At 39.4% G+C, this 22,958-nt stretch overlaps 1 protein-coding gene across 1 annotated transcript in view; it reads right to left on the bottom strand.

Moving 5' to 3' along the window:
* The window catches only part of TENM1 (teneurin transmembrane protein 1), a 703,022-nt gene that overhangs the window by 59,996 nt on the left and 620,068 nt on the right, over positions 1-22,958 (bottom strand). The window contains exon 24 of the mRNA XM_045852186.1: positions 9,680-9,834. Coding sequence (XP_045708142.1) covers positions 9,680-9,834 — 155 coding nt within the window. The remainder of the gene's footprint in view (positions 1-9,679; positions 9,835-22,958) is intronic.

The raw sequence follows: 22,958 nt of genomic DNA, 5'->3' as shown, positions 1-22,958 counted from the left end.
AGAAAATGGGAAAATTCATTGGAAGTTTGGTTGGTATGAGTTTCTTATTATTGGAAAAAATCACATGACATTAAATTTGCCATATGGACTGTTGTTTTTTTTTAGTGTACAGTTGTTCAGCAGTGTTAAGTATATTCATGTTGTTGTGCATCAGATTTCTAGAGTTTCTTTATCCTTTAGCACTGAAACTCTATACCCCTTAAACACTAACGTCTTCTCTCCTTTCCCCATGGTAGCTACCTTTCTACTTTCTGTTTCTGTGCTTTTGACTATTTTAGATAAGTCATATGAGAGGAACCCTATAGTATTTATCTTTTTCTGACTGGCTTGTTTCATTTTGGAGAATGTCTTCAAGGTTAATCCATGTTATAGGATGTGACAAGATTTCTTTGTTTTTTAAAGGCTGTATAATATTCCAGTATATGTACCATATATGTCAAATTTCATTTATCCTGGTATAAATTTCAGTGCCATCTCACCCATTAATTAGTGGTCATTATAGAAGTGATTGACTCAGTTGGTTAAACTAACAATGACCAAATAGGACAAAGTAAATGCATGGCACCAGGGCTACCAAATAACTTTTTTGGTTTCAAACCACTGACCCATGGGCCTTATTAATCTGCTGTTTGAGCTATTCTCTAGTCCCTAATCTTCTCTCATCCTTTTGTCACCTTTCTTTTACTCCCACCTAGCTGTGCCTGCTGCCCACTGATATTGCTGGCCCCGACAGAAGTGTTTAGAGATATTTCAAATAACTTGTTTTCACCTTCCTTGTCTTAATGTTTACCTGAAACTTACCCCTTCCTTGTACCAGATACCCCTCTGTCTTAATGATCTGGGTTGCGGCCACAGACCTCTTTGCTTTGACAGTGAGATAGGTTCCACAGTCACTGAAGTATTGGGATGGTGTGCTGGTGGTGGAGGTGGTGAGATTTTCATCTCTGGTGGCAAGGACTTTTAAAATAAACTTTCTTTTTCCCTCCTGGATATCCCTTTATTCAAGCAAACTTATTATAATTCAGATTTTCTTGATTCCCTACAGAGCCTCACAAAATTCAGAAGTCTGTCCCTGCAGGGAATTTCACTTATCATGGCCTTCATTTGAAAGATCTAATTCTGTCCTCTTTCATTGTGCACATGGGAGAGTGATGGAAGTGCACAAAGAAAGGCAAGTAACCCCTGAAGAACTTGAGTTTCAATATCATCCGTATCACTCAGGGTAATGGAAGACATTCTGTAGACATGAAATGGTTGGCAGGGGAGAGAGGAAGAGACAATGAGAGACATTAGGCAAGAGTTTTAGGAAGGGGAAAAAGAAGGTGCCTTTTCTGTTCTAAAACCACTGTTTCTTTTCTTTTCTTTCTTCTCTATTTGCTGTAACTTTTCATGCCTGGATGTTATTATACAGATTTTTTCGAAACAACAGAAAATGCTGAACCCACTTGATAGAGTGGAATTGACATGGAGATTTTGTATTTCCTCTTCTATGCACTTGTGGTTAGTTTATCTGAAGCTTGCAAAACATTCTATGAACAATAGATAATGGCTTTTCAGTTATGTAGAAAGCAGAAGACAACCAGGGAAGGCAGAGGTCTGTTGCTTGGGGCAGGTGGTATATGCTGATAGATGAAAGAGAGTTTTGTTTTCTGTTTGAGAAGAATGACCACAAAGAACATTGATTCAAAGTTACAAAAGTCCAAGAGCAGTTAACTTTTTTTAGACAGAGTTCAAGCTTCCTGGACAGGAATCATTACTTCTTACAGAGAGCTTGCAAATGTGTTTTTAGAAGACATTCTGGTGATTATTGACGAGTAGTGAGTAGTACCAGATGTGCTAGAAGATTACAGATGGTTAAATATAGTTCTGACTTCAAGAAGAATCAGAAGACATGCACCACAAACTGCATGGAGGGAATCTGATGTTGATTTGAAAAGGCCCTTGAATTTGTTATTAAACAGTTATTTTTTTAGTTCTCAGATGAGGGAGTGGTGCTTATGGATCTTATGACTAGAAACAAATTATGTCAAGGGATTCTTATTTCCCTTTAAACAAAATTATCAACCTCGTAAGGTTTTTCATTATACTTTTGTGCATAAGTTGGGGGAAATATCAGTGAGGGTAGTGGCTTTCAAACTTGTTTTGACTGTGACCTTCGGTAAGATGTATTTTATACCATTATTTGGGATATACAATTGAAATGAAAATTTCATGAAACAGTACTTACTTACCCTTTGTTTTTAATTTAATTTAATTTAAAAAAAATTCTGGTCATAGACTATTATGTGGATTTCCTGATCTGCTATGACTCACACAACACATAGGTGATAGTTCAAACACATGTGTTCATAATGTAACAGGAAACTAGTGCTAGTGGTGCCACAGTTTCATCTGGGTCCATCTATCCATCAATTTTATCATGGGTGAAGATATTGAAGGCACACATCAAATCTGTAGTGATATAAGGATGGGAAGGATAGTGAAGATATTTTATAAGAGCAGAAGAATAAAAAGATATGGGCTGAATCTAATAAGATGGAAATGAATACAGAGTAATGTAAGATCCCTCACTATGATGCAAATAACCAAGTGTGCAAATACAAGATGGGGAGATGGGGCTGAGGGACATATGAATTTTTAGTCCTCTGTAATTATATCAATAGTGTCTAAAAATCCAATTAAAGTTTAGCTGTGGTTTCTTAACCTGTGCTCTTTATTTCCTTAGCATTATGTAAAAGTACCTTGGGGGGGGGGGTTGCTATGAGACCTACCATTGGGTGGGAGTAACCCTGAATAGAAAAGGTCCTGGGATACTACTTGTTTGAATCTGCGGTTTGCATCAGCTTTATAAATGGGGACTTATTTTGTCCGAAGTAAACATTCTGTGGCAAAATACTTTTGTAAACCAGGTAAAATGAACAGAAACAGAAAATACAGAAAGGGGATTGTCACAATCCCCATTCTACTTCTGAGTTAGTCAGAGCACATCTGGATTATTGTATTCATTTCTGGAAGCCTCATTTTCAAAGAGATATAGATGGAACATGTTTCTAAGAGATAGAATGGGAATGTATACAGAGAAGAGTGGGGAGAATGGTGAAGAAAGTCAAAGCTATTCCAAGTGAGTTACAATTAAATAAATTGTGGATGTGACTTAGGAATCCTGAGAGAGTTGTTCACGTATATTGAAAAGGCTGTCATGGAGGAGGCATTTTGATATAGTAGTCAGTGGGAAAAAAATTTGGATTTCAGTGTCAGGTCGACCAGGTTCAAATTTCAACTCTGTGACCTTAATAAAGTTACTTAACGTCTCTGAACCTAGTTTTTCATGTTTATTACAAATAGGAGAACATAATACCTTGAACAATTGTTATGAGGGTTGAATAAGATAACATATGAAAATACCTAGTATAATGCTTGGTTCACTAATACATTTATTTCATAGAAAACAGGTTAAATTCATGACACAGGGCCTGAAGAGTTGCAGTAAGACTAGGTGGTGAAAGTTAAACGGGAAGAAAAAGTTAAAGGGATCCCAAAAGAGTTTTGCATTAGTCAGAGGCATTCAGAGATGGAATGAGCTGCTTGGGGGAGGTGGTGAGTTCCCTGTCACAAGAAGCATTTTAGGTGGAGGTTGGGAAAGAAGGCACTGGGAAAGAAGAGTTGTCGTGGGCCACACATTAAATACACAAACACTAATGAAAACTGATGAACCAAAAAAGGTTTTAAGTAAATTTATAATTTTGTGCTGGGTTGCATTCATAGCCATCCCGGGTGGCATCAGCCTGTGGGCTGGATACCCTTGGTAGGCAAACACCTCGGAGTGTGTACCTTAGGAACAATGGGTCAATAGGATTATTTGCCATTAAAGAGGGTCCCTGTTGCTTACACATCTGCTATAGGGCTGATCTGGGGGAGCACATTAGGTGGGCTCCAAGGAGTAAATCAATTCTCAAATCTGCTATCGCACCAAGAGAGCTGGTTTAACTCCCAATTCCATTCTAGTCAGGCACGAGATGGAAGTGAGTTACCAGAGCAGGATGATTCAAAAGCAGCAACGGAAATAAAGAGTCCAATCTCTTCATAATCAACTCATCTCCTGAAGTGAAAGGCCTGGTTGTTTATAGCAGTGCTTACAAAGGGAAGTTATGCTTCAGAGTTTATACCGAGAGTTCAGTTTCACATTTCAGTAAATCAAAAAAAGATATTGATTTTGAACAAATGGCTGATTTTATTGTCAAAGCAAATTTCATTTCTTGAGATGATTAGATTTTATTAAACTATTTCCTAAGCGCCACTGAAAACACATTCTGTGAATAAGCAGCATATTCCTCAACCAAACCACATTACATTTGTCACCTACTAAATACAATATTTGGTCATCTTCCCATAGAATGATATGGGAAATACAGAAGTTGGAAAAATGCACATTGGGGTCAGAAAGCTTGTGCTCGAATCTTGGCTGTATCACTTAATAACTCTGTGGTCATAGTACAATCCATAACCTTTCTGACTACTAGTTTTCTCCTCTGGTGGGGAGTAATTATACTTCTCAAGGGTGGTTCGGTTGTGTAGATAAAATGTGAATAAGATGCTTACCATAGTTCCTGGCACATAGTAAGTTCTCAGTAAGTGGCAGCGGTTACTATAAGAATTACTGTAGTGAGAACATCAAGGTATGCTGAAGATCAGGGCAGACAATTGAGGACTGGTTCTTCCCGGGGCTCAGGTTTGCCTCAGAAAAGTGCAGAAGATAAAAGCAAGAAAGAGAAAGAGGACCATTGTCCACATCACTTCCCGCTTTCCTTATTGGGGATTTCTGGTTTTGAAATGCAGGGAAAGTAACAAAGAATGTTAGGAACTGCGTTATATTTCTGAAGAGAAGCCTTCACCGAGTTGGAAGGGACCTTGAAAAAACAGCTGATCCATGACCCTGACTCCAAGAGGCATGTATTTCAAGCATTCATAGATTACTGCCAAGCAATATTTGCTTTCAAAGTTTCAAAAGGTGGGCACTCTATAAGATCTTGTGGTAATGTATGATGCTGCCACACAGCCTTAGAATCAGTAAGCTCTTCATAAGGTCTGATCAAAAGCTTCATGCTGTAGCAGAGGCCTCTCTTTTTCTCCAATCTGGTCCTGTCAGCAGAATCTGTGTGCTCTCATTTAGACATCTGTCTCCACCCTCACCCATCAATGTTTTTGATTTACTGATATATGAAACTGAGCACACTGTAAGCTCAGCTGGATCAGGGTAAGTACTACTATAAACAACAGGGGCTCTGTTTTTGGAAGGCGTTTTGAAGCTCCGTACTCAGCTTTCTTCCCTCTAGCTGATGACAGCCCATGTTCTTAAGTATAGTCATGAGAGACATAGGTCCCCAATTTGCCACAGTTGTCTACACAGACAGGGGAAATTCCGGCCATATAGCATCTGCAAAGGTGCATTACACATTGGCTTCTGGCACTCTATTCACTCACCCATCTGATTTCAGTCAGTGTTCTCCAAGTTTTGACCACCTGTGCTACACATGGGGACTGATTTACTTCAATGCCAAAACCTCCCCTTCCCAGTGAAATATATCAAAAGAGTGATCTATTTTCACTTTCTCCCTTTCCTCACCTCCTACTCTACCACTGCAATCTGACTCCAATTAATTAGCACTCTACCAAAGGCACTGTTATCAGAGTCACGAATGCTGTCAAACTAAATGGCTTCTTAAAAAAACACCTTATTTTACGTGACCTCTAAGCAGCATTTCATATTAACCATTCCCTTTCTTTTCAAAGATTGCCTCCCTTGGCTTTTAGACCACACACATTCCTGGTTTCCCTCCTACCTGTCAGGACTCTTCCTCTCAGTCTCCTCTGTGGACTCTCATTCCCCAGCCATCTCTTGAATACTGATATTCCTAGGAGCTTGGTCTTTTATTTGAATTTATTGGGGGAGGTGACACTGGTTAACAAAACTATACAGGTTTCAGGTGCACAATTCTACAACACATCATCTGTACACTACATGGTGTGTTCAACGCCCTTAGGAGTTTGGCCTTAAACGTCCTCTTTTAAAAAAAGATTTCATTTATTTATGTTTAGAGAGAGGGGAAGGGAAAGGGAAAGAGAGGGAGATAAACATCAGTGTGTGGCTGCCTTTTGTGTACACCCTACTGGGGACCTGGCCTGCTACCCAGGTGTGTGCCCTGACCGGGAATTAAACTGGCGGCCCTTTGCTTTGCATTCTGGTGCTCAATCCATTGAGCCACACCAGCCAGGGCAAAACTTCTTTTTTTTTAAATGCTATATAGTCTCCCTGGAAAATCTCATCAATTCCACTATTTGCCATTATCAGGTGTAAATGAAAAATCCCAAATCTTATCTTCATTTTAGGCCTTGAGTTTTACAGACCTGTATCAAACTGCCTCCCAGATACACCAATATTTACCTGGATGAACACAGCCACCTCACACATGCCCCAAAATGACTCCATTATCCAACTCTTACCCAAACCTGCTTCACCTTCTCTTGTGTCCTTCCTTTCAGGGAATGTTACCAGCAGATACATAGTTTTTTTATGCTGAAATTAAGTCAGTCAATGAGTTCTTTGCTTTTAGCTTCAACATTTTACCAATGTTCCTAGCCTTCTTAATCTACACTGTTGATACTTCAGGTTTGGCAATTATCATTGCTTGCCCAAGTAACCACACAGAGCTGAGAAACTTTGTGGTCAGTGTCATCATAGAATTGTATCCCAAAGAAATATCGTTTGACTATCCACCCTCCAAAACCTCCTGAAACATTGGAAAGCAATTTAATTTGTAGGGAAGTCTCTTGAAAATACACTCATCATGTATACATTGATATGTTTTGTCCCTTTCACACCTATATTACTTAATCTGCCTCCTAAGTGATCACCCTGCCTCTGACACTGTTTTCTTCCACTTGATTCTCTCTACCACAGCTAGAATGATGTTTGAAAAATGCATTTCCATGCTTAATATAGTTTTAAAAATGCATTTCCCTGATAAATGCTATTATTGGTTCCCTATTGACCACTGGATAAAACTGAAACTCTATTATGCATCCAATGTCCTTCCCATACACTCCCCAGTTAGCTCTCTAGCTTCATCTCTCTCTACTTCTCCATAGTCTTTGCACCAGAGTGTCCTTTTGATATTGGCATATATATTAACTGTACCCACTGAGCACTTACATGCACATCCAAAGAACATGCAGGCTACCTTGGGAGACTAGTTGGATACACAGTTGGGTGACGGAGAATAGATTACATATTAAATGTGGTGATACTAACTTTCAGTAAGGGAATGAGACAGCAGGGAGGACTAGTACCATCAGGGAAGGTTCTCATAGAAGACATGAGGTGTGAGCAGGGAGGGGAGTGGGATTTGGATCAGCAGAGGTAATGCCAGACTGAGGGAATGGAGCTGTGGAAGCAAGCCCCTAATAAAGATGGAAGGTTATCACTGGGGCACCAAGGTAGAGATCAGTATGGATTCATCGTTCTCTGCCAGCCTAAGAGAAAAAAATTCTACTTTTTAGGAGGTTTTAAGGGCAGGACAGGAGATGATAGACAGTAGCAGAGACAGCTGCCAAGTAGTTTGGATGTGAAGCCTTTCTCCCCTACCAACATCCCCCGAAATTACTGTTTTTATGAATCTTTTGTATAAGGAAAAGGGACAGGGATATCAGGGAAACTGAGGCTTGGAATGAAATGTCACAGGAAAAATATGATTCTGTCTCCTGGTTGCCAGGGCCCCTTTTCAATGGACTGCACTATACATCGCAAGCTGAAAGGGATGAGCTCGCTTTTATGGTGGCAGTTATGTCTTGTAAAGTGTCATGTGAAAAAGAACCCTCCTTGTGGTGACTTTTTGATGAAGAATTTAGATGAAGAATTCTCTTTTCATCATAACTTTCCCACACAGAAACAGATAAGCTGTTTAGAGTTGATTGATTGCAACTCTAAGTGTGCTATTTTAAGTTAAAAATATCCTACAAGTGAATCATATATGTGCATTTTCTCTCTCTTGTCCCCCTCCTCTATATAAACACATTCACACCCTTCCTTACTGCCATAAATAATGCTCCTTTTCCTTGCCTTCTGTCTGTAGAATTTTGCATCATAGTTAGATTGCTCTGGGACTTGATAGCCTGATCTACTCAAATCTCTCTTAAGAATCGTTCATTCATTTTGTCTGTTTTCCAGTCCTCCCAAGACCCACTTTATTTTTATAGTTGACTCTCCATTATTTGACTAATTTCTGAGTTTCTGGGGTAAGGTGGGGGCACATGGAGAAGAAACCCCCCAATAGGCACATTTCTAGTGCTTTTACAGAGATGTGTGAGCATGGGGAATGGAGATGGGAGGGGATATTAGAGCTAATGCCTAAAGCAAGATGTCTGGGTGATGTGTTCACTTCCTTTCCCTTGTCATGCTAGCTTTCAGGTGCCCTGAATAATGAAGTAACAGGAATATCCTAACTGTGGAGGATACTGCTGGCTGCCTATCCAAGAGCAATCCTTCATTCCTTGTTAACAGAACCCTGATTTTGGTTCAAGAATTAGGTATTCATAGCAACATGGTCAGGGATGGTGATCCAGATCCAGAGGGTTTGAATCCATTTTGGAGATCTCATTTCCCCTTTGCCAGTGACTGCTCGTGGCATGGGCATGTGACTACATTCTGGCCATTGTGATGCGAGAAGAAAATCTGTTGGCATCTTTGCCTACCTCTGGTCACCTCACTATGTGAGATAATGAAACTTTATTGTTTAAGCCACTTTTAGATAGGTGTTTTATTATTTGCTGTCAAAACCATCCTCCCTGATACACTAATCCATCCTAAAACTCCCAATTTCTATTCTAAGTCATTTGAAAAGATTATCTAATAATCAACTTCATCAGAGTTGCAGATTCATGGGATATTAGAGCTTAACAGGCCCTCTGGGAATGTCTAGTCTATTTCCCTCATTTTAAATACCAACCTTTTGTTTCTGAAGACTAAGAAAGTCATCCACAGGGTGCAGGGACTCTGTTGTGTGCTCCACAATCTCTCTACATGTCTAATCCTATTTTTGTAGAATTGTGGTAAAATCAGGATTTTGGATTCACATGAGATTCACACTGAATTCCCCTTTTATTCTCACTGGCATAAAGCTTTCCTAAATGCATATAAAATAGATCTTGAAGGAAATGTTGCTTTTACTTAATGAAACTTTCAAATGCCCTAGAAAGAGCTATTTGCAGGCACATAAATAACAAGTCATGCTCATATATTCATTTTAAAAGATTTCTGAAGAGTTTAGCAGTCAGTACTTTCCCAAATGTGAGATACTGTATTACTTAAAAATAATAAAATTATATATCTAGAAATACATTTAACAAATGCGATTGGCCTTGCCCTCTAACTGATTCAAATTTGAGACTTCAATTCTTATGCCAACATTCCGTGTAGCATTACTCTCATCCTAGCTTGCCATTTTCTCCCAACTGAGGTTTTCTGACGAGGAAAAAAAGTAACTGGCATAGAGAGGAACTTCTGCTATGTGCTGTTATAACAGATTCCCCAGGCTTCCTTTCTACCTAATTTTTGTATGAGAAAATGGTTCTTCATTTCCATGATGCCAAATGGTGGTAACGCTTGAGAACCAGTGGCACCTACCTGAGTGATGTCCATTCCTGAGTCACAGCTCAGTGGCTGTGTGGAAGTTAGACCGTTGGAGCCGATTACAGTGGTGATCACAGCGTTCTCATCAATTCTCCGAATCATAGTCCCATCCACAAAGTAAATGAATCCATGCCTATCAACTGTGATGCCTGTTGGGAAAGAGCAAATGAGCATTAGGAGGCTAGTGGGTCACATTTTCACCAAGATCGAGAATTTGAAAAAAACCATAGAAATGGAAAATCATTTTAAAGACATATGGATTCAATTTTGCTCAGCACAGATAAGACAGTAATAGGAGAGGTCTGTTCGGGCACACATTTTCTTCTTTGTGTATTGAGAAGAAATGACAAAATGTAACAAGTGGAGATAAAGCCAGTTCTAATAATTTTGTGTTGTCCAGTTTTACATTTCCATCCTCTTGACACTTGCTTACCCCCATAAACAGAAAATATAAATACTTCTTCAAGATAAATGCAAAAAGGCAAAGGAGGTAGTATGTATTATATTTCTTTTAGGGTGCAGATGCATAGGCTACTTGGTTATTTTCATAGTTGAACTAGAAATAACTGACTTGGAAAGCATTAAAATTATTTTTATCAATTCACACTCAGTTAACAAGGCATTTGTAATAATCCTGATAAACTGAACTGAGTTTTATCTCTGTAGTATCTATTAAGGGGGGGGCTAGTTGGAGGGAAAAATTATGGAGTCACAAAGGGAATGGTTAAACTTCTAGAAAAAATAAAAGCCAATAAAATTTTCACAGTAGTTTTTACTCACTGTGTTAACTACAGCCTGGTTTCTTGGGAAAAAAAAATAGCAGTTAGAAGGCTAGGGTTCTAACACTGAATATACCACTTATAATTGATGTGTGACTTTGATGCAGAAATTTATCTCTCTAAATTTGTTAAAATATGGAAAAGATTATCTGATATTATTTTGATATAAGACATATATATGTGGTCTTCAACTCCATTTCTAACAAGCAGCACCACCTAAAACTCTTGCAATTGCCTAAGTGGTGAGAGAGAAAAATATCTTTTGTTATGTTAATGAGCTAGCTTTGAACTTCATGTAAATATGGGTTGGCTTGCAATGGAGCCAATCATGTGATTAGAAGGTTGGAGATTGACTTCAGTCACAACTGGCCAATTAAATCAATTGTGTGTATGTAATGAAGCCTCCATAAAAAACCAAAAGGACATGGTTCAGGCACCTTACTGGTTGTGTGGACATGTGGCAAGTTGGGGACAGTGGCTCACTTTGAGAGGGTGTCGAAGCTCCGTGTCCTTTCCCCATGTCTACGCCCTATGTATCTCTCCCATGTGGCTGTTCCTGAGTTAAATCTTTTTATAATAAGCTGGTAATCTAGTAAGTAAAATGTTTCTGCAAATTGTGTGAGTTGCTCTAGCAAATTAATAAAACCCAAGTTGCGGGTTGTTGGAACCTCTGATTTATAGCCCAGCTGGTCAGAAGCTGGACTTGCTATCGGTGTCTGAAGTCAGGGGTAGAAGGGAGTCTTGTGGGACTGAGCCCTTAACCTGTGGGATCTGATGCTATTTGCAGGTAGATAGTGTCAGAATTGAGTGTAATTTTAGGATACTCAGCTGGTGTCCAAGAATTGCTTGTGGGTGCTGTGGGGGAAACCCACTCACACCCGTCCCTTCTACACTGGAAATTGGTTTTAGAACACCTTTAATTGCCTTATCTAGGGAAGGTGACTGACTGTCCTGCTTTGCCTGGGACTGAGGCTGTGTTCAGTTTTAAAATTGGGACAGTACTAGACAAACTGAGATGAGTTGGTTACTCAAGCCTAGGTTGTTGTAAGTATAGGAAATAATACACTTAAAAAGTGGCAGACACATAAAAAGAACATACAGTTCAACTCCTGCTTCTTTTGGTGCATTTGACAGTGCTCTTGAAATAACTACAGGACATTACTTTAAAACTAGTCTACAATTTTTTGTCTTTTCCCACCTCTCCTTTATGCAGACCTTGTGAAACTCAGAATGTATGTTAAAATCAGGAACATCTGTGATAACAGGCCTGCTCTTTTAGTGCATACACATACACATAGTAATTTTCCTGGCAAAGAGCAAACTCATCTAAAGACAGTTTATAAACCTAACTTAATAAACTGCTTTTAGATGAGCTAATTCATTGGCAGGAGGTTATTATTAAGACTCGGCTTTATGATGTACTTTGATTAATCCTGATGTTCCTCATGCAGTATTAATCCTTAACATCTATAAAAGTTACAGATCCATTTGAACCTTCCCGGAATGCCTCTAAAGTCATCTATGTTTTGGTGAATTCCCCAAGGAGACCAGCATGTCCAAACAAGGGGAATTCCATGCCAATAAGCCCCTTTATCATTCCTAGAGGCATAAGGACCTTTAAGGAGGTGTGTAAATAGACTTTTAAGATTGGGTTAGGTCATAGGATTGTAACACATGAATATTTCTTTAATCTCCAGAAAACCTGGACTGAGGATGAACTGAGGGATAAATCTACATTTTATTTTTTGTTTGTGTTTTGGTAAAATCAATTTCCCGAATGCCTAGAATGTGGTCTGGTTTGTGGCAGGCATATAATTTGAGATCACCTTCTGTGACCTCTGTAAATAGCACTGAGTGTGAAATTTACATTTTTGCTGTTATAAGAGGATGTGCTGAAAGATCAAGACTCAAGTCTGGAGAAAGAAAGGCTGAGAGTAGATGGGCTCAAAGAGTGTGAATTCATAAGTTCTTTACCAAACACATACTGGATGTCACTGTGTCAAGTTTTGTGAGGGCCAAAGGACAAAGAATCCAAGTACATGGAAAGTAAAACTAAGAATATTCTGAAAGTGTTGCTCTAACTAGGAGGTAGTAGTACACTTAGAGAATCTAATCCCCTGAAAATTGGAGCAGCTTCACAAAAGGCATAGAGAAGTAGATTCCTATAGAAACTAGTGTATTTGTATTTGCGTGTAATTACACATCTTTATGCTGACACCAGGGAGGATACTGTTTCTTGTTCATTAAACACTCATCATCCCCATCAGGGTGAAGTTTGTATTGATCCTGACACGATAATCCTGGTGTGTACATGGTTTCCCCACTTTTCATTTTTGTGAACTTCTAAACACTGTGAACTTGCTATCTCTGTTCATATCAGCTGAATTCCACAGATGAGACTTATTACATACTCACTATTGGCCTTCAGGGCTTATTTGGCTGACAGTTTGTAAGATACTCTCCTTTCATATATTTGTGTAGCAATTTCTTTTATCATCATCCAAATTCTAAAACACTCCTTTTCCTTGAGACTCTTTAATTAAATTTGATTGGGTTACATTTACATTTGGAATTGAAAAAGAAATAGGAAAAAGGGCTTTGAGGGATTGTGTGATAAGTGCTTATTAAAGCACCGGGCACATTTTCTTTGTACATAGTTTCATTTCCTCTCATTTTCTTCCACCAACCAAGCCAAGAAACACATGAACCAACCTGCACACACACACACATTCCCAGAACAACTAGTTTTACCAACTCCTCACTGGTGAGGATGAAGGGGTATTTAATTTTCACTGAGGTTAAAAACCAAATTTAAAATCCTAGGTAGGAAAAAGAATTATTTTTGCCATTACTTGAGAGGGGTGGTTTTCCTCCCATAAGGAGTACTGGTATAGCACAGGGATGTTGACGATGAAGTATGATCTATTACTGTCTGTTGGACTGAGTAGGAGGAGGTGGTACATGCCCAGTATATTTTAAGCTTCATTCTTCAGAGATAGGGATGTGAGCGATTTCAGATCACATAAAGCCATCTGGGGCTAGCACGATCTGCAGATTCAATTGACTTTTATTTGGGAGGGGATATTGTTGTATCCAGGCTTCCAAAATTTTGTACCCAACGTTGAGGCTATGTTTTGTTCCATCGGCCACATCTGTTGATGTGCTTGCTGACAGCATTTTCGTGAGCACTTTCAATAAGAAAGGAATTAAATTGCATTGAGAGAAGTACTTCCAGGGTTTAATATTTTCACCAGTATCTTTTTTTTTGAGCAAGCAAAAATATATAGATCTCTGATATTACCATAAGTTTAGGTAGTGATGCGGGGTGGGTGGGGGTGGAGGTGGGAAGAATGACACACGACAGCTTGAGTCCCCACACCACTTACCTCTATCAAGGAAAACATTGGGCTGAGACGCCCAGACAGCATGTTTTGCTTGGAGCACAGTTTTACATGTGTGAGAAAATAAATAAATCCTTGTAAATTAGTGCATATAATGAAAGCACTGACAGACCATAACCTGGAAGTGTGAATGTTGCTGTCTCCATTCATCAGCATTAAGCTCTAACAAGCTCTTTCTATGGAGAGACCTGCTCATAAATAAAGTGCATCTTGTAAAAAAAAATTATTCACAATGTCTTATGCAAAGTAGAGGACATTATATAATATCTGAACTGCAGGCTCTTTTCTGTGTGAAGCATAAGTCTGTATGAAAGAGCTGCAAATTACAGGCAAAATTATTTGACTTCTTCCCTTGTCTTATTATCCTCCAGTGAATAAATACTATAATTCTTAAGGAGACCATTGCCTAAAGCTGGGACAGCTCAGATGGTTACTAATAAATTTATCACCTATTGGGGAAGAGGATGCCACTGATCAATACTGAAGCAGCAGTGGCATCCTGATGTGGGGTCACTGGAGTCCAGATGTGAAGATTAATAGCCTGGAAATAGTAGCTAAAATCCCAAATTAGATGACAGCTAAGAACAGAGTTTTTGGCTGTGCAGAATGCCAATTTCAAATCTTGGCAGACGGGTATGTCTGTAATTTATAAAAATTATGGCTGTTGAGGCCACCTACATTTTTATTATTTCTATATTAAAAATGAACCTTCTTTCAGAATATAAGCTTTGGAAAGTAGTCATCAAATTTTCTCCATCTATATCCCTACCAACCAGAAAGCTGAAATACTGTTTTCTTTTTCTTTTTTTTTTTTTGTCACAATCTGTTCTTTAATGTTATGAGACAGAGATAAATGATTAACATAAACTTTCAGGGAATGTCCTGCGTGCAATATGGTGTCAGCTCAATCTCCGATACTGAGAGTGCTGTATGTGGAACTGATATTAGCCATTGATCATAAAGCGCCCATCAAATCAAAGACAGATTCAAATATTTTGCTTTGTTTCTGTGCATTTCAATTCTCTGAAAATTGGTATCATATGCATGATCTATATGGAAATTCTCCAGCCGGCAGAAAAGTCCATTCTCCAACTGATCTGATGACCATCTACTTAATTACCCACTGGGATCAGAAAGGGCTAAGTTACTTCTGCACAATAAGCCTGTTAAGTTCTCTTGCTAGGCAGTCACTAAATGGAGCTTGTAAAACTTGGAGGGATTACAAATAACTGTGTGTCACTAGGGTTGGAAGGAAGCAGAGCTTAATGACCAGCTGAGGCGATTTCACTGTGCGGTTAACAATGAGCGCAGGATTTCTTTAAAAAGAGACTCTAATAAACTCACTGTAACACTGCATGACTAGTGAATGCTGTGAGTTATTTAATCAGATATTATTTAATAAAGATGTACGTATATATTCTAAACAGTAAAGGTCAGTTTCCAAAGAATTTAAATACAAATTAAAATGATTAAGCATTCAAACAAATATTCTATTGACTGGAATGTTCTTTCTTTCATGACTCAGAAGGTACTTTAAAGGGCTTCAGAGACATCATAAGAACAATAGATTTGTGGGTAGTTAACCAAGATTTCTGAGAGAAAGATAGATATGGCCAGTTTTTAACATTTACCTTCTCTTCAGCTCCTTCTGATGTCTCAAGGCTTTAACCTTCCCTCCTTACTTATTAATTTATTCTGGATAGATTTTGCACCTATTATGTGCTAGGTACTGAAAGTAGAGCAGAGTATAAAACAGACATGGCACTGCCTCTGAGGAGCTCAGAAATGGGTAGGGAAGGTGGACAAACAACCAGGCAGGTACAATGCCTTGAGATAAGCACTATTTTGGGGCAAGTCCAGGGTGTCATGGTGTAGACTTGGAGGATGTGCTGGGGGGATATAGGTCACAAGTGATCTCTCAAACTAAGTGACATGTAAGCAGAAATCTGAAGAATCATGTTGAATGCCTAATGAGCCTTGAGTGAAATCCAGGTAAGCACCACTGAACACCTATGAAGGATGACTAATATCACTAAATAGTACCGATTTTCATTTGCTGAGAATACTATGATATTCTAGGTACTGACCTAGATTCTTTTTTTTAAATCCTCACCTGAGGAATGCTTACTGATTTTAGAGAGAGGGGGGAAGGGAAGGACAAACAGACTGACAGAAGCATCAATGTGAGAGAGAACCATTGACTGGTTGCCTCTTGCACATGCCCCGAATGAGGACCACACTGGCAACCTAGGCATGTGCCTGACCAGAAATCGAACCCATGACCTTTTGGTCCACGAACCAACTGAATTATGTTGTTCAGGGCACTGTGCTACATTCTTTACATACATTTTCTCATTTAAGCATCACGGTAGCCTTGTAGAGTAGGTATTACTAATGTCATTTTTTAGATGAGGAAATAGAGGTTCAAAGGTTGAATGACTAACTCCCCATTACCTACCTAGCAAATGCTTGATCTAGATCATGTTTTCATGAGTTCAATGTTAATTCTCTAATTACTATCCCATGTAGCTTAAATGAGGCTATTAATCACTTTACCACAGGAGTGGTGTACAAAGAGGTTTCAGAAACTCCATGAAATTATCTGCAGAAGGTTTTGTGTATGGGTACTATCATGGGGAGATAGTCCACTCCATTTGTTAGAGTGTCAAAGTGATCCATGATCCCTGCCAAAATATTGTTAAGCATTCTTATATACCTGTAGATCTCTTGGACCTCTTCAGAATTATTCTTCAAAAATAGTTCGTGGCTTCATCCCCACAAAGCCGGTGAGTTTGTGAAAGCACTCAGTTTCCATGTGATCAGGATTTTTGTGACTTGACTATTATCATATGATCTACCACATAAAAGGGAGGGCCCAGAAATATGGATCACAAATTCATATGTCGCCAGGGGTTAGGCAGGTGACACAAACTTGTAAGATAGGTCACATGTTAGGCTATCTAGATTCTAGGGAAAACTAAGTATAACCAAAGAGATCATGTCCCATCTAAATGCATTGAATCTTTTTTTTTAAATAAAGGTATAGTATAGGGCAAATGAATAATATCTTTTAACTGGGTTTATTCCCTGGGTTGTTAATTTATGATGCTTAGTATAGGATAATCAGGAAGACTATCTCATCAGTGAAGAGGTTGCTGTAAGCAGAGAAGATCTAACCAGTGTAGCACTGAGATTAAAATTATGTCTTGGGCCCTGGCTGGTGTGACTCAATGGATTGAGCACTGGCCTGCAATCTGAAAGGCCACCAGTTTGATTCCCAGTCAGGGCACAAGCCAGGGTTGCAGGCCAGGTCCCCAGTTAGGGGCGGGCATGCAAGAGGCAACTGATTGATGTATCTCACACATCGATGTTTCTCTCTCTCTCTTTCTCCCTCCTGTCCCCTCCCCCTAAAAATAAATACATAAAATCTTTAAAATAGGCTATGTCTTAGTACAGAGATATCCCATATATCCCTTGTCTCCACACATCCATAACACCCATCAACATCCTACATCAGAATGGTACATTTTAGCCCTGGCTGGCATAGCTCAGTGGATTGAGCGTGGGCTGTGAACCAAAGCATTGCAAGTTCGATTCCCAGTTAGGGTACATGCCTGGGTTGCAGGCCACAGCCCCCAGCAACCACACACTGATGTCTCTCTCTCTCTCTCCCTCTCTCCCTCTCTCTCTCTCTCTCTCTCTCTCTCTCTCTCTCTCTCTCTCCCCCCCTCTCTCTCTCTCTCTCTCTCTCTCTCCCTTCCCTCTCTAAAAATAAATTAAAAAATCTTTAAAAAAAAGAATGGTACATTTTTTACAACAGATGAACCTACATAGACACATCATTATCACCCAAAGTCCATATTTTACCTTAGAATTCACTGTGGGTGCTGTACATTCTATGGGTATAAACAAATACATAATGACATATAACTACACTGGTTTCAGTATAGGAAGAATCTGCTACATTGTTCTATAAACCTGAAACTGCTCTAAAAAGTAAAATCCATTAAAAAAGTTATGTCTTGGTACATGTGCTATGAAACCAAAGATAATCAAATCTAGCTGTGAGTCTCATCACTGGAAAATGAAATACCTGGAAGACTGATGATACAATACTTACTAAGAATGCAGCCTGTTTTTTTCCCACCAAGATCAAAGCTCAGAATTTGTGCCAAGTTCATCAGATTTACTCAAATCAAACCAGAAAATTAGGTGTCCGAGCAGAACTCAAGTTTGCTCTTGTTCTGCCTCCCTTCTCTTCCTCATCCTTTCTTCAGAAAGCCCTCCCTCTTTAGTATGGCAGAGACAATGTTATGTATTCAGGTCATCCTGCCTATTTTTTTCTCTGAGACTAGAGGTTGATTAAATTTCCCAGCCTCCTCTATGGTTAGATGGGGCCGAAGTGATGGATGCTACTTGTAGGCCTGGTCCTTAGGAAAGCCTCCATTGAGCTCCTATATGGATCACCTGCTTCCCATGCAGGCAGGCTGGCTGCAGAGCATCCAGTGGAGGATTCCAAGGCATAATGAAATAAGGAGCCATTAGATGAAAGCAGCCTGGTTCCCCGAGTCACTGCTTGGAGCAGGGATTCCTCCCATCCACAAGACAACCCATATTGGACTGTGATGTGAGCAAGAAATAAACCACTATTTTGTTAAGCCACTGAAATCACATGTGGGGTTTCTTTTTATACAATTGTTAGGTTGACCTGACTTACATTCACCAGCTTGAACCCTATTCATCTTTCAAGGCTTCTACAAGATGTTTCTCTTTCAGGAAGCCTTCCCTGCAAACTCCAGTTCACTCTGCTCTGTTTTCTAACCTACAGAAGCTGTTTTTTTTTTTAAAATGTGAATTATCCAATCATACTCTGTCCAGGCAATAAGCTCCTTGAGGGCAAGAACTGAATTTTGGGTCTTACTTCTATACTTCACAAATCCAGTAGACCTGGGCACACAAGTTCAATAAAACTTTTTGAATTATAGACTTAACTGACACATTTATATTGAAACAAATGTAACCTGAATCAAATAAAACATGCTATGAGGTGAAGAGCCACAGATGAATTTCTCTAAAAATGAGTTTAGAATGGAGGCTATAGTAATGTCTTTCTCTAAAGACCTTTAAGAGCAATACAGTCCCCTATCAATTAGTGATGATTAGAGTATGGGGGAAAGGGGCGGTTAACAACCAAGAGCAAGTGAAGTAAAAACCAGAGATCAAATTAACTGCAAATGAAACTGAGCTACGTAGATAGTTGCACTGAATAGCTCCGGCTGTCCCCAAATTCACATTGCTCTGTCAATACAGGTTTGCATTACGATCTTATGACCTCTTCCAAACTTACCATCTTAGGAGTTCTAAGGAAAGAGAAATACTTCAAGATTTTGCCTTAATACGCTTCTCTATGGACCACATAAGGGAAAGCAGAGAGAACACTAGCTCCAGGGGCATTTCAGGGGATCTGGGTTTCAGGCTGACTTCTCTCAGATTAGCTGTAGGACTTTGGGTAAGGCAAATATTTCACCACTCAGTGTCTAGATTTCCTAGCCCAAATCCTGCCTACTACACGGGGTAAAATGATGTGACACTCACAAGAGCCAATGAAATGAAAGCACTTGGAAGAGAATGAAATATTATGGTAGTGCTAAGTGGTGTCCTAATTGCTCAGTCATTTGCTATCACTCTTCTTGAAAGTGACCTCTAAATCTAGAATCACAGACAAAGATTTCCACATAGGCCCTGCTCCAACATTTTAGGCTTTTCTATGTTGGACAGACATAGTATAACATGTAAGTCCACAAAGCATTGTGTAACCCTTGTTAGCAGTAGAGAGCCCTGTGTTAGATTCACCATGGAGACAAAGCAGTGACTGAAAACAATTTTGTTAGCTTAGGAGAAATGCTGTACCTCTGAACTACTGGTGTAAAAAGTCTTCAAGGTTTTATAAGATGGCTAAAGTTTTCATCCAGAGAACCAAATAAATGATGCTCTACGCTGTACAACTCACTCAGGGGGACCCTGGGTCAGGGGTACTCTCTGAACACTTAGCAGTGACACCAGACACTAATGGCGTGAGTTGTTTCTTTCTTGCTTTATAGAGGTAGGTTGTATGCATAAGAGAGACTGGGGTGAGTATATGGTTCTAGCTCAGTTGAAATGCACATCTCTTGTTTTACTTTTGTGCTAGAGTTCTTGCTCAAAAGATGCCTGCAGTATGAGATTTAAGGGGACTTAGCATGTACGGGTTAAGATAAATGAGGTTTACCAAATACCAGGTGAATAATTTATATCCACATCCCCTTTAAAAAATTCTTCAAACATCAAGCAACTACACCTGGGAAACCACTCAGATACATTTTGAAGAAATGCCTCTGTCATCCTAAGGAAACAAACTGTCTCATAAGAGCCTTATGTGAACAATTAGCCAAGGAGGGAAAGTTCATTTATTGCCCATGGACCAGTGAAAAACTAATTGTAGTTGTTACACTCTAGGGAAATGAGTCTCTCTCAAGGTATGTGACTGTGCAAGAGATTCTAATAAAAAAGCAAACTAAGTAGAATACCTTGGCCCAAATACTCAATAAAAGCAGGATATGAGGAATTAAGCCTGACAGTGCTTGCAATTCACCAAAGTGGGCTAACTCCAGAAGAATTAAAAATTCTGTAGGATAATTATTTGTCTGTAATGTCCATTCAAAAACAACATAGAAGGCCCATTTAAAATTCTTCCAGCATCTGTACATCTTGAATAATGAAGCTAATGCTGCAAGAGAGGTTCACAAAGTCGGAAGTGGTAGACAATCATTTGCAACAGGCAAGGCAGGGTAATGAACACTGTGTGCATACACTTTTTAAACCCTTCCAGTGGAAAGTTAAGAGACATGTAGGAGGACTCATTTGGGCTTAAGCAGCTATATATAATTACAACAACAATCATACACACACACACACACACACACACACACACACACACACAAAGATGACAGCTGAGGGAAAGAAACAACTTAGCCAAAACGGTTGTTTGATGACACAAACAATTCCTTTGACTGTTTCCTTTTCCATGCTCAGACCTACAAGCTTGACAGTCTGTGGGCACAAGAGGCTTACATAGAAAGGTATTGAAAAAACTGGGCTGCCTCGTTCAAAGGGAGCTGGTGACTTCCCTAGCCTTGTCTTGACTGAGATTGGGTTTTCAAGGCCATCCCCCCCCCTTTTTCCCTCTCAATGCAATCAGGAGAGATATGAGACAAGACATGTTCAGGAGAGATATGAGAGGAGGAAGAAAGACTTTGGGATAGAAGCTGGGAGATCCTATTGTGAGACTGACTGTGACTTTCGAAAATTTACATAATCTCCCAGTCCTCAGGTTTTTGCCTTTGTCTACTGGTGCAAATAAAAGCTGAGCTGCCCGTGTCAGCAGATTATTGTAAAGACCAAATAAAATGCCATCTATTTTATCTATGTAATCTTTCTGAAAGGTTAACACAAGTGATGTTAATATTTATGATTTTGATTAACTGTTAGTTTTCTGGCTTCGTGCAGTGGTTTATCTATTATATGATTATCTGCTTTAGCACTGCTCATCTCAGACGGCAGGAACCCCACGTGCAATTTCGCCAGCATCTCCTCCATGGGGATGGTGATGACGGTCTGATAGGATCTTGTGTTACATCTCCAGTCAAATTGGTCTATGCAATGGCTCTGAATCGCACCTTTCCCATCACCCTTCGCTTTCCCATTACCCCATTTTTGCCTGCATTATTCCCCATGCCTGGAATACCCTTTCTTTCTCCTAGTATCCAAATCCATAGTTCAAGGCACAGTGCGAGTCTAGCTTCAATAACTACAATAAACTAAGTGACTTAAAGACTTGCAAATATCTCGATGGAGGTATTTCCTTGTCAAGTATATCAAACAATTTCATTGGTCTTGTATGATGGTAGAAATTTTTGAGTCTATGATAAGGGATGTGTTCAAGTAAAGTGGGTAGAAAAGAGGATTACAACAGCTATAAAATATCATTAGGTGTCAAATCTAAAGCCTAGCCTGTCAATAAGACCATGGGGTGTTCTGGCTGGATTCAAGAATGCATTTTACAAACTGAGTGAGGGCTATTTTAACAAATCCATTTCAGGACACCCCAACCTTCATAAGAAGGGCTGAGTCATTCATTCCCCATTTAGCCTTGCCCCTTTGTTGTCCAATGCCCTATATTCTCTTCATTGCATTTTGCTTTCCTCTATTACCTTTTTTTTTCAATTCACTTAACCTAACTTACAAGGAATAGAGATCAGAATTCAGTTTGTAGTTTTTCTTCACCCATATGTCAAGTCATTTTTCAGATTTCTTTCCTTATTGCCAATCTTCCCCCCTCTGCTCATGTTTCTCTCTCCCTTTCTCCAAATCCCAATCAGCTCTCTGTCCTCTGAACCCCTGGAGTATTTACAGTTTGTATCATACAACCTAATGCTGGAGTACAATCTCCTCTAATGATTCCCCATCTCCCCAACCAGATCATATTCCACTCACAGGCAGGGATCATGTCTTTTAATACCACGTATAATTTCTAGACTTCCCAATGCAGACCAGATAGTTTGCTGCTTGAAAAGTTTAACAAAACAGTAGAGCTCAGTGAACATGGTTCTTTTCTTAACAAGATACACTGGGAGCATGATGCACATCTGATAGAGCAGCTAAAACCAGTGGGAATGTTATAAACAGTAGAGTGGATCATTGACAACCACTGTCTTATTGACACCAGTTAAATATATTGAAAGCATAAATTAGGAATTTGGCATCTTTGGAAATTTGTTTCATAACCAGGAGGTTCTTGCTGTAACAAGAGATGGTTGCAGTGTTTGATGACAGCATTTGGCATAGTTCTTGCCATAAAGGAGTGCTTTATATGTTTCTAGAATAAATAACTATAGTTGATATTAAGAACAGAACACTTGGTATACTGGCTGGTGTGGCTCAGTGGATTGAGTGCCAGTCCACGAATGAAAGGGTTGCCAGTTCGATTCCCAATCAGGACACATGCCTGGGTTGTGGGCTAGGTCCCCAGTAGGGGGCATGTAAGAGGCAACCACA

The sequence above is a fragment of the Phyllostomus hastatus genome, unplaced genomic scaffold (genome assembly GCF_019186645.2).
Source record: "Phyllostomus hastatus isolate PE091 unplaced genomic scaffold, TTU_PhHast_1.1 phas_contig_90, whole genome shotgun sequence".
Lineage (NCBI taxonomy): Eukaryota > Metazoa > Chordata > Mammalia > Chiroptera > Phyllostomidae > Phyllostomus > Phyllostomus hastatus.
Note: the sequence above shows the minus strand (reverse complement) of the source record. Positions and strands in the feature narration are given on the sequence as shown.